At 35.9% G+C, this 14,388-nt stretch overlaps 2 protein-coding genes across 3 annotated transcripts; both read left to right on the plus strand.

Annotated features, from left to right (window-relative positions):
• Positions 1-634: 634 nt before the first annotated feature.
• LOC140980545 (probable phospholipid-transporting ATPase 4) lies at positions 635-7,050 on the plus strand. Of its 2 annotated transcripts, XM_073446427.1 has the most exons (12): positions 635-790; positions 1,214-1,274; positions 1,380-3,382; positions 3,474-3,584; positions 4,025-4,301; positions 4,391-4,479; positions 4,586-4,670; positions 4,754-4,963; positions 5,111-5,236; positions 5,544-5,669; positions 5,749-5,940; positions 6,145-7,050. In XM_073446427.1, exons 3-12 carry the CDS (start codon positions 1,578-1,580, stop codon positions 6,817-6,819), a joined length of 3,696 nt encoding a protein of 1,231 aa, XP_073302528.1. In that variant the 5' UTR covers positions 635-790; positions 1,214-1,274; positions 1,380-1,577; the 3' UTR covers positions 6,820-7,050. The 2 variants fall into 2 exon arrangements, with proteins under 2 accessions (XP_073302528.1, XP_073302529.1); XM_073446428.1 differs by lacking the exon at positions 1,214-1,274 and having other exon boundaries at positions 636-790; positions 5,571-5,669.
• A 1,690-nt stretch (positions 7,051-8,740) lies between these two features.
• Positions 8,741-14,044, plus strand: LOC140980553 (casein kinase 1-like protein 2). Its single transcript, XM_073446444.1, has 14 exons — positions 8,741-9,017; positions 9,104-9,144; positions 9,751-9,820; positions 9,916-10,064; positions 10,139-10,234; positions 10,331-10,401; positions 10,562-10,623; positions 10,740-10,803; positions 10,880-10,964; positions 11,039-11,165; positions 11,266-11,348; positions 11,418-11,475; positions 11,641-11,765; positions 13,631-14,044. The coding sequence occupies exons 1-14, from the start codon at positions 8,942-8,944 to the stop codon at positions 13,907-13,909; spliced, it is 1,386 nt and encodes a 461-aa protein (XP_073302545.1). The 5' UTR covers positions 8,741-8,941; the 3' UTR covers positions 13,910-14,044.
• The last annotated feature ends 344 nt before the right edge of the window (positions 14,045-14,388 follow it).

Raw genomic sequence — 14,388 nt, forward strand, 5'->3', positions numbered from 1 at the left:
AGATATAACACAGGTTTGGTGTGATTGATTAGGTATAGATCTGGTATTTATTGTTTAGTTAGAACCAAAAAAAAAATAATAATAATAAAAATAAAAAATAATTAAATGAGCGGAACAATAATAATAATAATAACTACGGCCCCCTCTTCTAGTATATGCATATGTAATAGTGTCCAATGCTAAAATTTAAAACTTTAAAAATGATTCTTAATAACAATTTTTTATGTTATTTGTGTATCATTATTTAAAAATAAAAAATGTAAGAAATATTTTTTCAGATTACAAATAAAAAAAATACTCGAGATAATACATACATATATATGACGTGATAATCGTACATTAGGTAAAAGTCAGATCATTGGAGTAAAATCGCAGTTGTCATTAATTGGTAAATTTCCATCTAATTATGTTTTCCTTGCAAAACACTCCATTGTCTTTCTTCAATATGCATAGAGATTAACATTATAATTATAATTAGACAAATATATAACAAGATATTCACAAGTAAATTAATTTGGAAAAAAAATTATGATTTTAGATTTTAAACATTTTTCGTTTCCGAGAATGACCCCCGAGAGTCGAGACACACTTCCGGACTACCACTGGAGAAAAACCAATAAATACCCGTGATTGCCCAAATTTCAGTCTCTATCCTCTGACCCATCAACTTTCTAACCTTCGTTCTCCTTCTTCGTCTCCCATCCATTGCGATCTCTTCAACTTTTTTCAGCTTGATTTCTTACCCGGGTTCCTCTCTGATTTCCATTTTGTCGACACATTTTATTTTCAGGTAATAATAGAAGAAAACAGTTTTAGTATTCTGTAGCTGTGTTTGTTTATATGGATGTTGTGTATTTATCAGCATGGGCACGTGAATTGTTGGGAAAGAATGTGGAGTTTTTTTATTCGTCTTATTATATTGATTCTCGAATGTTCTGGAGGTGCCCCGGAGCAATTTTAGCTTGCATTGTGGCTATGTGATTGTTGGTTTTCTTTGTTGTTTTTTCACGATGTTTACGAGATTGTGTGATGCATTTATGTTTGTTTGACTTGATGGCCTTCAATGTTTGAGAAAGTGGTGAATTTCTTCTTCTCGTCACTCGTCAGAATCTGCTTCTACGCCTTATTTTGTGGCTGGTTCTTGTATCTTGAATTTATAGTTTCTTGAGATGATTTCTGCTCTAATGGTGCGTCAATTTTGATTTGTATCTAGGGTTGGTGGGATGAAGATTTTTCGGTTTTTCTTGGTCAAAATTGATATGAATATGTTGAAGGTTTCGAAATCTTCTTTTGATTATAATATGTTGCGAATTTATTGGTCTTTTGGTCTGTGTTTGACACAGGTGGTACATGTCTTTCTTTGTTTTTTGAGAATGCAGGAGATACATTTCTACCATATGGAAAGTATGGAGTTTTAAGGGAGACGAAATCTGCATTTGAAATTATCAATTAATTACTGAAGTATAATGGTTACATGACAAAGCCTTCACTTGTACGGTGGAGGCGAGTTTCAGGGGTTCCTTTCGTAACTCTCAGTTTGTGGTGAATTTTTTGTTGAGAGTTGAATTGTTTGAAAAATGGCTGGGGGCAGGATAAGGGCAAAGATCCGGAGGAGCAGTCTGTATACTTTTGCTTGCTACCACTCACATCCTTCCGAGGCAGAAGGACCACATGACATTGAAGGACCTGGTTACTCTCGGATGGTTTATTGTAACCAGCCTCATATGCACGAGCAAAAACCTTTTAGATACTGCTCAAATTATATTTCTACCACCAAGTATAATGTCCTTACATTTCTCCCCAAGGCCATATTCGAACAGTTCAGACGCGTTGCCAACTTGTACTTTCTCTTGGCAGCAGTCTTGTCAATTACTCCTATATCACCTTTCTCTGCCATGAGTATGATCGCGCCGTTGGCCTTTGTGGTTGGATTGAGTATGGCTAAAGAAGCGCTGGAAGACTGGCGACGTTTCATACAGGACATGAATGTCAATTTGCGGAGAGCTACTGTGCACAAAAAAGATGGTACATTTGGTCAAAAACCATGGATGAAAATTCAGGTCGGAAATGTAGTGAAAGTGGAAAAGGATCAGTTCTTCCCTGCGGATTTACTTCTCTTATCTTCCAGTTATGAAGATGGTATTTGTTATGTTGAAACTATGAACTTAGATGGGGAGACAAATTTGAAGGTAAAACGATCCTTGGAGGCGACATTATCTCTTGACGATGATTCAACCTTTAAAGAATTCAATGCGACCATAAAATGTGAGGATCCCAATCCGAATCTCTACACTTTTGTGGGTAATTTGGAGTATAATCGCAAGGTCTATCCTCTTGATCCGAGTCAGATTCTCCTGAGAGATTCAAAGCTAAGGAACACGGCCTATGTCTATGGGGTGGTGATATTCACCGGACATGATAGTAAAGTTATGCAAAACGCTACTAAATCACCTTCCAAAAGGAGCAGGGTTGAAAAACAAATGGACAAAATAATTTACTTCCTTTTCACCTTCTTGGTGTTCATCTCATTCATAAGCTCTGTAGGTTTTATCGTCAAAACTAAATATGATTTGCCAACGTGGTGGTATTTACAGGTCCCGGATGATAGGGGTTATTTTGATCCGCGCGACCCATTGATGTCGGGTTTTTATCATCTGGTTACCGCTCTTATTTTATATGGATACTTAATACCAATTTCCCTCTATGTGTCAATCGAGGTTGTAAAAGTACTTCAAGCATTATTCATAAACAGGGATCTTCATATGTATGATGAAGAGACTGGAACTCCTGCTCAAGCACGGACATCAAACTTAAATGAGGAGTTAGGGCAGGTCGATACTATCCTCTCTGATAAAACTGGCACCTTGACGTGCAATCAAATGAACTTTCTAAAATGTTCCATCGGGGGTGTTGCTTATGGCACGAGTTCCAGTGACGTAGAGCTTGCTGCTGTAAAACAGATGGCCCTGGATGAAGATCGGCAGAGCAAAGCTGGTACACCTCCGTCATGGGGGAAAGGTCGGCAAGGATCTGGGGAATCAGAAATTGAACTGGAGACTGTCATTACGTCAAAAGATGAAGATAACCATAAACCTGCATTAAAGGGGTTTAACTTCGAGGATAGCCGCCTCATGAATGGGAATTGGTTCAAAGAACCTAGTGCAGATGTCATTCTATTATTTTTCAGGATACTATCTCTTTGTCACACTGCAATTCCAGAACAGGATGAAGTGACCGGTGTCTTCACCTATGAAGCAGAATCACCAGATGAAGGCTCATTTCTTGTTGCTGCCAGAGAATTTGGTTTTGAGTTTTGTAGAAGAACACAGTCAAGCATATTTGTACGCGAGAGATATCCTTCCTTTCACGAGCCTATTGAAAGGCGAGACCACGAATAAATAGTTGCCAGTTCTGCTGTGATATTTTGTTTTACCTCGGAGCTATAATCTTACACATGTTTTCTTTTAATTCAGGGAGTTCAAAGTGCTTAATTTGTTGGATTTCACTAGCACGAGGAAAAGAATGTCTATTATTGTTCGGGATGAGAATGGTCAAATCCTTCTTCTGTGCAAAGGAGCTGACAGGTGTGTCATAACTCGAGATGTGTTTGGTGATTGAAGTTCAATTTAAGATGCCAATTCCAACTCCTTCCACCCAACAAAAAAAGTGAAAAAGGTCTTTACCAAAAGAAAAGAAAAGAAAATAAACCGGCCTCCAGCTATTGTGGCAGTGTCAAGTTTAATCTTTAAATGAGTATTTCTGCCAAGACCTCAAACGGTCTAGTGGCGCACCTCGGCTTTCATTAAGCTTTCATTAAGAGAAGAGGTCTTACGTTCAAAGCTTGTTAAAACACCCTTCCCCGCTTGTAATAAAAAAATGAATAATTTTAAAATAAATCAATATTTTTTTAAAATGCTCTCTTGGTACTTTTTCCCCATTTACGAATGCTAAAGCCATCAAACTTTAGTTTGATTGGTATATACGTCAATGTGCTCTTGAATTTAATGCATACTTTACTTTGCAGCATCATCTTTGATAGGTTATCCAGTTATGGGAGAACATATCAGGAATCCACCACAAAACATTTGAAAGATTATGGGGAGGTTGGATTACGTACTCTAGCTCTTGCTTATAAGAAACTTGACGAGTCCGAGTATTCTTCCTGGAATGAAGATTTTATGAAAGCAAAGACCTCAATTGGTGGAGAGAGGGACTTGATGCTCGAGCGCCTTTCTGATATGATAGAAAGGGATTTGATACTTGTTGGCGCAACTGCTGTGGAGGACAAATTACAGAAAGGGGTGTGTGATGTGTCTTTTGTTGCTCTGAGCTGTTAATTTTCTCTCTCGTATTCTCCCATTTTAAGTGATTACAATTGTGTGTTCGGTAGGTGCCCCAGTGCATAGACAAATTGGCTCAGGCTGGTCTAAAGATCTGGGTTCTGACAGGTGATAAGATGGAAACTGCAATTAATATAGGGTCTGTCTCTTACCATAATAATGTGGTTTTTAACGATTGCAGATGTAGTAACTTGATCATCAAAGCATGTGAACTGCTAAACTGAAATATTGTCATTATGACGCAGATTTGCTTGTAGTTTGCTTCGACAAGGCATGAAGCAAATATGTATGACAAGTAATGTAGATGCATCGGCCCAAAATTCTAAACAGGTACTTTTTAGTAGAGAAATGTACTTTATTTTTTCGGTGGTAAAAATTAATTTATTGTTTTCTTTGTTGCTATTGTTCGGCAGACTGTGAAGGAGAACATATTGATGCAAATTAGTGATGGGTCTGAAATGATCAAGTTAGAAAAGGATCCCCATGCAGCATTTGCTTTGATAATTGATGGGAAAACTTTAACTTACGCTCTTGAGAATGACGTAAAGCTTAAATTTTTAAATTTAGCTGTTAATTGTGCTTCAGTTATATGCTGTCGTGTGTCTCCAAAGCAGAAAGCTCTGGTAAAACATTTTTATCTTCTAATTGATTAGTTCCATACTCCTTTCTTATGATATTTGTTTCCTGTAGCTATTAAGCAATTTGTTATTTTGTTGCTAATCTAGAATTACGTTTCCCTGCATCCCATGTTCATGTTATTTGGCAATTAGGTAACAAGATTGGTAAAACAAGGGACGGGAAAAACCACATTAGCCATTGGTGATGGTGCAAATGATGTCGGTATGATTCAAGAAGCGGATATTGGTGTTGGCATCAGTGGATGCGAAGGAATGCAGGTTCGTAACAAATCTTTCCCATTTCTATTGCTGCGGGAATCAAGGTATTGATAGTTTGTATCATAGAGTTGATAGTTATCTGGTTTCAAGTATTGATGGTAAGGTAAATCATTGTCAAACTGATTAGAAGATTGAAGATTTCATTAACTTTTTTGGGGATGTAGATTTTCCAGGCATTATGTTCTCAATAAATAGCCATGAAAAATGTGTCTTATCCGAGTTCAAGTCACATGGAAATAGAAATTAGCAATAACATTTCTTTTCTCACCTCTGTGAATAACTATTTCTTTGATGCCATCCAAAACAGTCCGACATAATATTAGCAGTTTTGCAGGCTGTAATGGCAAGTGACTTTGCAATTGCTCAGTTCCGGTTTTTGGAGAGGCTTCTTGTCGTACATGGACATTGGTGTTACAAGAGAATAGCTCAGATGGTAATACTTCCCCATGAAATGATATCCCTTCATGCTATTGTTTCTAATTCTAACTTAGAACATAATTCTTTGGTTATAGATTTGCTATTTCTTTTACAAGAACATAGCTTTCGGCTTGACAATATTCTACTTTGAGGCATTTGCTGGATTTTCTGGGCAGTCAGTGTATGTTGACTGGTACATGCTTCTTTTCAACGTTGTTCTAACTTCCTTGCCTGTCATTTCGCTTGGAGTGTTTGAACAGGATGTAGATTCAGAAGTGTGTTTGCAGGTTTGTCTTTCCACCACACTTTTCTAACTGTTTCATATATAGTTGGGCTGTGGCATTCGTTGGTATTGTTCTGTGTGGCTGTTTATATGGCATGATGATTGAAAAGTGGTGTTTATCTACTCTAAGTTACAGCTTTTGCTACAATTATGTACATCCTTGTGGCGTAATACGTGGTACTGAATCAAATTACTACTCGTGATGCAGTTTCCAGCTTTATATCAGCAAGGGCCGAAAAATTTATTTTTTGACTGGTACAGAATATTTGGGTGGATGGCAAATGGTCTGTATACATCTCTTATCATTTTCTTCCTCAATGTCATCATCTTCTATGACCAAGCTTTTCGGCCTGGAGGCCAGACGGCAGATATGATTGCGGTAGGTACGGTCATGTTTACATGCGTCATTTGGGCTGTTAACTGCCAAATCGCGCTGACAATGAGCCATTTCACATGGATACAACACTTCCTTGTTTGGGGCAGCGTTGTTTCTTGGTACCTCTTCCTTTTAATATACGGTGAACTACGTCTATCCCTCAACGTAAATGCCTTTAGAATCCTCTTAGAAGTCTTGGCTCCGGCCCCTATATATTGGTGTGCCACCCTCTTGGTAACAGTGGCGTGTAATCTTCCATATCTTGCTCACATTTCATTCCAAAGATTGTTCAATCCCTTGGATCATCACGTGATTCAAGAGATCAAGTACTACAAGAGAGACATCAAGGATCGGTATATGTGGAGGAGGGAACGGTCCAAGGCACGACAGACGACCAAGATCGGATTCACAGCAAGAGTTGATGCAAAAATAAGGCAGTTGAGAGGGAGATTGCAGAAGAAGTACTCATCTCATGGTAAAGATGTTGTAGTGACCCAACAAACTTGAGCATTTAACACAGTTTTCTAATTCTTGATAGTGCAGTTTGTATTTCGCCATCTTTTTGGTCTTTATTGAGTCATTTTTTTCTTCATTTTTAAAAATAATTATTACAATTATTTTTAAATTGCGGGGAGTGTCTCCGGGGAATACTAAGGTGGTTGGATGCACCATATTCAGCTGTGGTCGATGCTCAAGCGTTGTGTGTGTAAACTATAATTTATGTATATTATTTGTTCTACGCCCGTACATAATTTGCATAAATTATAATTCTGCATAAGAAGTTTTAACTAATCTACTTAAAAGTAAAATTCTATGATTATAAACATGACATTTCCAATGTAAATTCATATACACAAATTATTAAATAAATCTTAGAACAATGATTTTCTTAAAGTGAATTGTGATTTTATTGAAAGGCTAAGAAACAATACCATATATTGGCAAACAATTGGAACGAAAACAACACACTGCAATGTCTTGTTTGATGTTATTTGTGTATCAGTGCCATGATTTTATTTTCTAATGACAATGATATGATTTTCTATTATTTAGTAGTAAGGAAAATTGGAAATGGAATTTTAGCACACTCGATTATGAGGCAATTAAAATTGACTATATAAAATATAAACTGTAATACAAAATTATTAAATTTGATTTTAAAAAAAACATAGGAAGAGTTGATGTTTTTTTTCCAATCCCAAACAGCCTACGTCGGAACTCGGAAAAGAAAGTGGGTAATAGAGCCAAAATTATAAAGAACTCACGAATATGAACATGTAGAAGCAAACCATTAAATTTACCCAAAAAATGTTAAATTATTATCAATAAATGCATCATCGACATGTAAACAAATATAATTTTCAATTCTACGCTTCAAACTCATAAACCAAAGTAAAGTATAAGGGTGGGGAAAAATATCAAATTTTCGGTATACTGAAGTTATCGTATCGAAAAATATCGAATTTATCGAAATTTTGGGTATACCGAAATTTTCTGTACGGTATGGTATTGATACAGAAATATTCGGTACGATAACGGTATGAAATTTGAAATTTACGGTATATATCAAAATAATATATATAAATTAAAAAATATATAATATTTTTAAATAATAAAGTTAAATTTTTAAAAGATATAAGGTATTTTTTGGTATAAAATGATATATATCGATATCGTACCAAAATAAAGAATTTAACTTCTGTTTGGACTCATCATGTTGAAATAGTCCAAATCAAAGTTCAGTGAAGCAACTCAACTCATAGTTGATAATTTAAACTGTTGAGAAGTCTTATCTCTATCGCCTAACCTTACAGCTAGCTAGAAGACTGGATGTTGGGCTTCAACTTGTTAAAAAGTTGACAGGCTTCAGAAATCACAGGATCTCAGACATTGTTGCAAAGATAGCGGATGAAGAAGTCGTATATGTTGCGGTTGAAGTTTATGAGTATTCATTGATGTCTTGGATCTCCAGACACATGTTGCGGTTGGTGTTTATTGTCTTGATAAATTTGTTTTGTATATATCTTTCCTGATCTCTTTGACTGTCTTGATATATTTGTTTAATATTGATGATCACTGGCCTTACAATTACAATAGAATAAATTTTTTTAATATACTAATACAAGAAGTACATATGTTGTATGTGATCGGTTTTCTCAAGATTACATCTTTTTTTTAAAATTCAGATTACGTCAAATTTATAAATAACATATATTTTGTATTATCTACAAATATTTATTTATTTAGTTAAAAATATATTATCTACTTTTGTTTTTATTTTTATTGAATAATTAATCAAATAAGTAATTAATAAATTAATTAAAATTAAGATATTAGCTACAATTTTAAAATGATTATACCAAGATAGTTATTTCAAAATGTAATTNTTAAATTTTGAATTAAATAATATAAATTATTGCAACCTAAACTTAAGTTTGTTCCGTGTTGGACGAATAGATCAAAGCGCGATGTCAGAAGAAGCTACCGGTGAATCGTATTGATTGTATCACATAAATTGTCGCCATACCAGGCCTGTTCCTCTCTCTGGGAACCTGAAATTCTTCGAAATTTAGTTTTTTGAATTGGGTAAATTCTTGTAATTAGGGTTTATTTCGATTTGTGAATTGGAATGGAACCGCGTGTGGGGAATAAATTTCGGCTTGGCCGGAAAATTGGGAGTGGCTCGTTCGGAGAGATCTATTTAGGTATGTCTAGATTTTACTTTTCGTTGTTTGAATTGTATGGATTCTTTACTTTTATCAATTTTATTTTAATCTCTTTGCTTTTTCAGGTACTAATATTCAGACGAATGAAGAGGTTGCCATTAAGCTTGTGAGTGATCGGAAGCTTGTTTTATTGGATTATTTTATCATTGATATTATTCTTTGTAAGGTTATTCTGTTTTGGTTCTTGTCTTAATTATGACATTTTTTTACATGTAATTTGCCATGTTGTGGGTTCTCCGAAGCAATTGATTACTGAAGGAAGAATCGCGGCTTTCTTTATGAAAAACGAACAAAGAAAGATAATAAAAATCCAAGAGAGTTATTTAACCACAAGAGTCCACGACAGGGAAAAATTGGCCATTTGTTTAGTAATAGATAGCTCTATGTTGGAGTTTTTTAAAGTAATATTTGTTTTATAACCCATAAAAGCTTATTGGCGATGAAAATGTTTCCATGCAAGAAAGAGTTAAAAGGCACTATTCCGAGCATCCTGGGTTTTAGAATGGGGATCTGGTACCTGTACAAACTTGTCTTTTGGTCCTGATGCTCTGTGATACATGTCCTGATGCTTTGTGATATTGAGCCAGAGACAAAACGAGATATCAATGCTTAAGAACATATCTTTCGTGGGTGTCTTGGCAAACAATAAGTAAAAGGTTATTGTTTTGTTTGACCGTAAATTAAAAATCACTTTATCTGGTCATGTTTTCAGGAAAATGTCAAGACTAAACATCCTCAGTTAATGTATGAGTCAAAGTTGTACAGATTACTTCAAGGAGGAAGTAATGATCCTTTTTTATTGTTTTAGTAGTTTGTTTGTTTGTTTGTTTGTTTTTTTTTGCATTTTTTTTTATGCACGTACTTTTAAATTTTGTAGCTGGAATTCCATATATCAGATGGTTTGGAGTAGAGGGAGACTATAATGTTCTTGTTATGGATTTATTGGGACCTAGTCTTGAAGACTTGTTTAACTTCTGTAGTAGGAAGCTTTCACTTAAAACAGTGTTGATACTGGCGGATCAAATGGTATGATATTCTGTTTGCTTGCTTTTATATTAATGTTCTCGATGATTTATGTTCAAGTATTTCCTTGTTTTCAGATTAATCGTGTTGAGTTTGTTCACTCCAAGTCTTTCCTGCATCGGGATATCAAGCCTGACAACTTTTTAATGGGTTTGGGAAGGCGTGCAAATCAGGTGATCCATGCTTAGGTTTGAAGTTTTCTTATTTTCCAGCTTTTGTTGGCTTCTAATGATCTTCCCAAATCCATTGCTTCATCAATTTACATGCAGGTTTTCGCAATTGATTTTGGGCTTGCCAAGAAATATAGAGACTCATCAACGCATAAGCACATTCCGTATAGGTGAGAAATCATATATATGGAAAGATTATCTGGCTAAGATTGCAAGTTTCTCTGCGCTCTCTTTTGAAAGATTATTTGTGCACAATTATTCTTCTTTATATATTTGATAAGGGCTTATGGTATCCATTTTAGTTAATCAAATGGCATCTACTTGATGCAGGGAAAATAAAAATTTGACTGGAACTGCCAGATATGCAAGCATGAATACACATCTTGGCATTGGTATGCACGCGAGTGAAGTTTTTGTTTTCTTTTTGCTTGAACTTTTAGATATAAGGGTTTTGGGATAAGCATTGAGTTTATGCTCGATTTGTTCTGCTGCATTTGCCAATACATAGAACAGAGTCGCAGGGATGATCTGGAATCACTTGGATATGTTTTCATGTACTTCTTAAGGGGAAGGTATGTCTTGATCTGAAATGCTCAATTTCCCCGACTTTGACACATTGACATGTCTGTTCGTCCGGGCAATATGCAGTCTTCCTTGGCAGGGGCTGAAGGCTGGAACCAAGAAACAGAAGTACGAGAGAATTTGTGAAAAGAAAGTTTCAACCTCTATCGAGGTAACTGACAATTTGACATTTATTATCCTCTCTTCTGGTAATCCTCCCTGACTTTATAAAACTATCCTTTTCAGACTTTGTGCCGCAGTTACCCTGCTGAGTTTGCGTCTTACTTCCATTATTGCCGTTCTCTTAGATTTGATGATAAACCAGATTATACCTATTTAAAGAGAATTTTCCGCGACCTTTTTATTCGCGAAGGTTTGTTTGTGTATCCTCGCACTCCAATATTACCTGCTATTGGAATTCAAGTGTTACCTATTCAGCTTCTTCATCTATCTATGCTTGCTTCTTCTGTCAGGTTTTCAATTTGACTATGTTTATGACTGGACAATTTTGAACTTTCAGCAATCCCAGCTCACCAAATCTCCCCTTGGGGTCCTTGTAAGCAACATCATAGTTATAGATTATCCTCTGTTGTCTCAAATACAATTGTTTTATTTTTTTTAATAGGGCCCCGCTGCCGGCACAAGTTCGGGGATGCACAATGCAAATATTGATAGGCCATCAGGTGACTCTTGTGCATTTATTGTTTTGCCTTATGATAATTAGCTACTTGGTGTGGAATTAGTAATTTGTTACGTAGAGAGATTAGAGCCTTTTTCTGTGCCTTTCTTTGGTAATTTAGCTATCTTTTTTATGTGAATATTTGTCATGCTGGCGCTAATTTTTTCAGGTGGTGAAGAAGGGAATACCCTTGGTTGGTCTGCAAACACTACTCGTGGCAGAAAATTTTTGGATTCTGGAAGCTTATCTAGACAGAAAGACCCAATAGCTAGTGACTCAGCCATGGGTAAAGAAGTAAGAACTCTTCTACGCTCCTCCCCCTCACCTGTAGCACGCCATGTCTTTACAACTTATACACACTCACACTTTTTTCTAATAAAAATTTGGACACAGTTTCCCCCAAAAATATTGGAGTTCCAAAATACCAAGCAATTCATCCTTCTCAAAAGAAAAAAAATTACAAAATACAGTTACTACTGTGCAAAATATACACACACAGATATATGCGCGAGTATGCACATTCTGTAATTTCTGGAAATATACATAAAGCAAAAGTTTTGATGTCATTCATTTTGCACCAGCCCTGTTCAAGAATTAACCTTTTTTAGATCGATTCCAAAACCTGTTACCTGCTCCATCAGAGACAGCCCCATCTACTGGGTGAGTACAAAAAATTGAAACATAACAATCATTCGTGAATTTTAACATGAAGTGTTGCAATAAGATGGCAGCACATCATTAATGAAAAATCTTTCTATGTAAACGACTATTCTCCTCGCCAATGATCACCAAACTACCTTGTCATTACTGATGCTTCTTGACACACTACATCAGTTTACCAACACCATAGGCAACATACGTTCAGACCCACCGACAACTATAAAATTAACAATTCCAACCCATCCACCGTGAGTTGGACACCACCTCTTGTTCAAATAGTAAGACGTGTCACCATTGCTTTACTCAAACCATCCCTCCATAGAAACATAAATCACACTTTTTTCACACAATCACATGCATTTCATATAATAATCGCATCAACATAGCGATGTTGATAGAGCAAAAATCATCACATCCATTACTAAAACTTCATTTAAAAGCTTCAATTAGGCTGCAGATCGAAATCTTGAGAATATAACCCACGAAATCGATCCATATTTACCTGGAAAAGAAATAAATCCTTACCCTAACCTAAGTATGATTTCCAACAGCAGCACTAAACACGTGGTGATCGACCGGTTACAAGGCTTGGATTTTGTTTTTCTCACACTGCCTCCCTAGCTCTATTATTATTGTTATTATTTTTTTTCTCTTCCTCGTTCTTGCTTCTTTCCTTTTTTTTTTCCAAAGAAGCATGTTCCCAATAGTGCCTAACTGAAGAGCACTTGTAAATGCTTGACAACCAAAATCCAGCACATAATTTCTCTTTTAGTTAATATTTATGATATAATTAATAGTCTCTTTTGACTTATATTATGGGAAAATTTAAAACCAACCATTAAATTTTGTTTAAGATACACTTAACTACATTTTTTATTTATCTGTTTTCGAGGGTATTACATCACCACTTCCCTTTCTTCTCCCCGTGTCATGGTGCCAATAGCTGTAAATGAGTTGAGCTTGTGAAATTTCACAAACTCAAACTTGACTCAAAAAAGCCTGAACTCAAAAAATACTGAACCTTGAGGTCGAGTTTGAGTTTGGGCTCACGTGCTCATCTTAGGTGTCATAATTTGTTTTTCTATGAATATGTTGACTATCTTGAGCTCGAACTGGCTTCCCTAAGGGTGTAGTTGGATTGAAGATTTGAAATCAAAGGATTTGAATTTATGATATAAATCAATCATACTCGCTTGGATACTTTTGAATTCGATGGATTTGAAATTCCTTCTCATTTTAAACTCGTTTTCGCTATCCATGTAGTGGATCTTAGATTCTCCCAAACTGGAGTCATTTGAAATCCATGCGTCAAATAACTCCCTCGAATCCAAATTACTCAATCCAAATGAGACGGGATTTTGGAGATTTTTTTTCTGTCCTACTATTTCACTTTGCATGCGTCTCTTATACGAGGTTCCCTTTATTTTTGAATTCTGCAAGTTTGTGTGCACAAAGTTTTTCTATTCTAGTAATGTTTCATTTTCCTATTCTTTTTATAGTCATCTAGTACCAACATTTTGCGACAACTTTCATCTTCAAGACGACCTGCTGTGCCAACCAGTTGCGAGCCTGAGATTTCTGGCCAAGTTCCTGACCGTTCACGCTCCCGTACAGCAGGTGCTAGCCCAAGTGCACTCCAAAAAAGTTCAAGCTTCACACGGTTGGATCAGACTCGCTTTTCTTCATTAGGAAATACCCCCAACATAAAGAGTTTTGAATCTACATTGAAAGGAATGGAGAGCCTGAACTTTGGCAACAATGGAAGGATGCAATATTAGCTTGCTGTTTTTTCCGCTTTTTCCCTCTGTAAATAGTGGATGCTACATCTATCAACACTTCGGGGCATCTGTTTTTGTTTCCAAGGAAGAAACTGCGAAGAAATTGAATTTAAAACATGATGCTAATTATTTGAACCTCTCAAAATGAGTACGAGATCACAAAGTTGCAGCACCTGAATGGGGTGAAATCTATGTTCGGGTCTTGTTTATATTAGCTGCTTTAAGATTCTTGGTGTAACAGCATTTCAGTTCATTTCTATTTCCTATGTTCGACAGTTACCACTATTACTGGTGTGTTCGTTTTATGTATTTGCCAATACAAGGACATGTCTATGTCACTCGAACTCGATCAGAACTTGTCATGGGAAATTAACTATGAAAATGTTGCCACTGGATTAATTGGTTGCTCATAAGTCCTTCCTAATTCTTTTCCTATATTAAGATTATTGCTCATATTAACTTTTATTTCTTTTACACAT

Source organism: Primulina huaijiensis, chromosome 7, assembly GCF_012295235.1.
Source record: "Primulina huaijiensis isolate GDHJ02 chromosome 7, ASM1229523v2, whole genome shotgun sequence".
Lineage (NCBI taxonomy): Eukaryota > Viridiplantae > Streptophyta > Magnoliopsida > Lamiales > Gesneriaceae > Primulina > Primulina huaijiensis.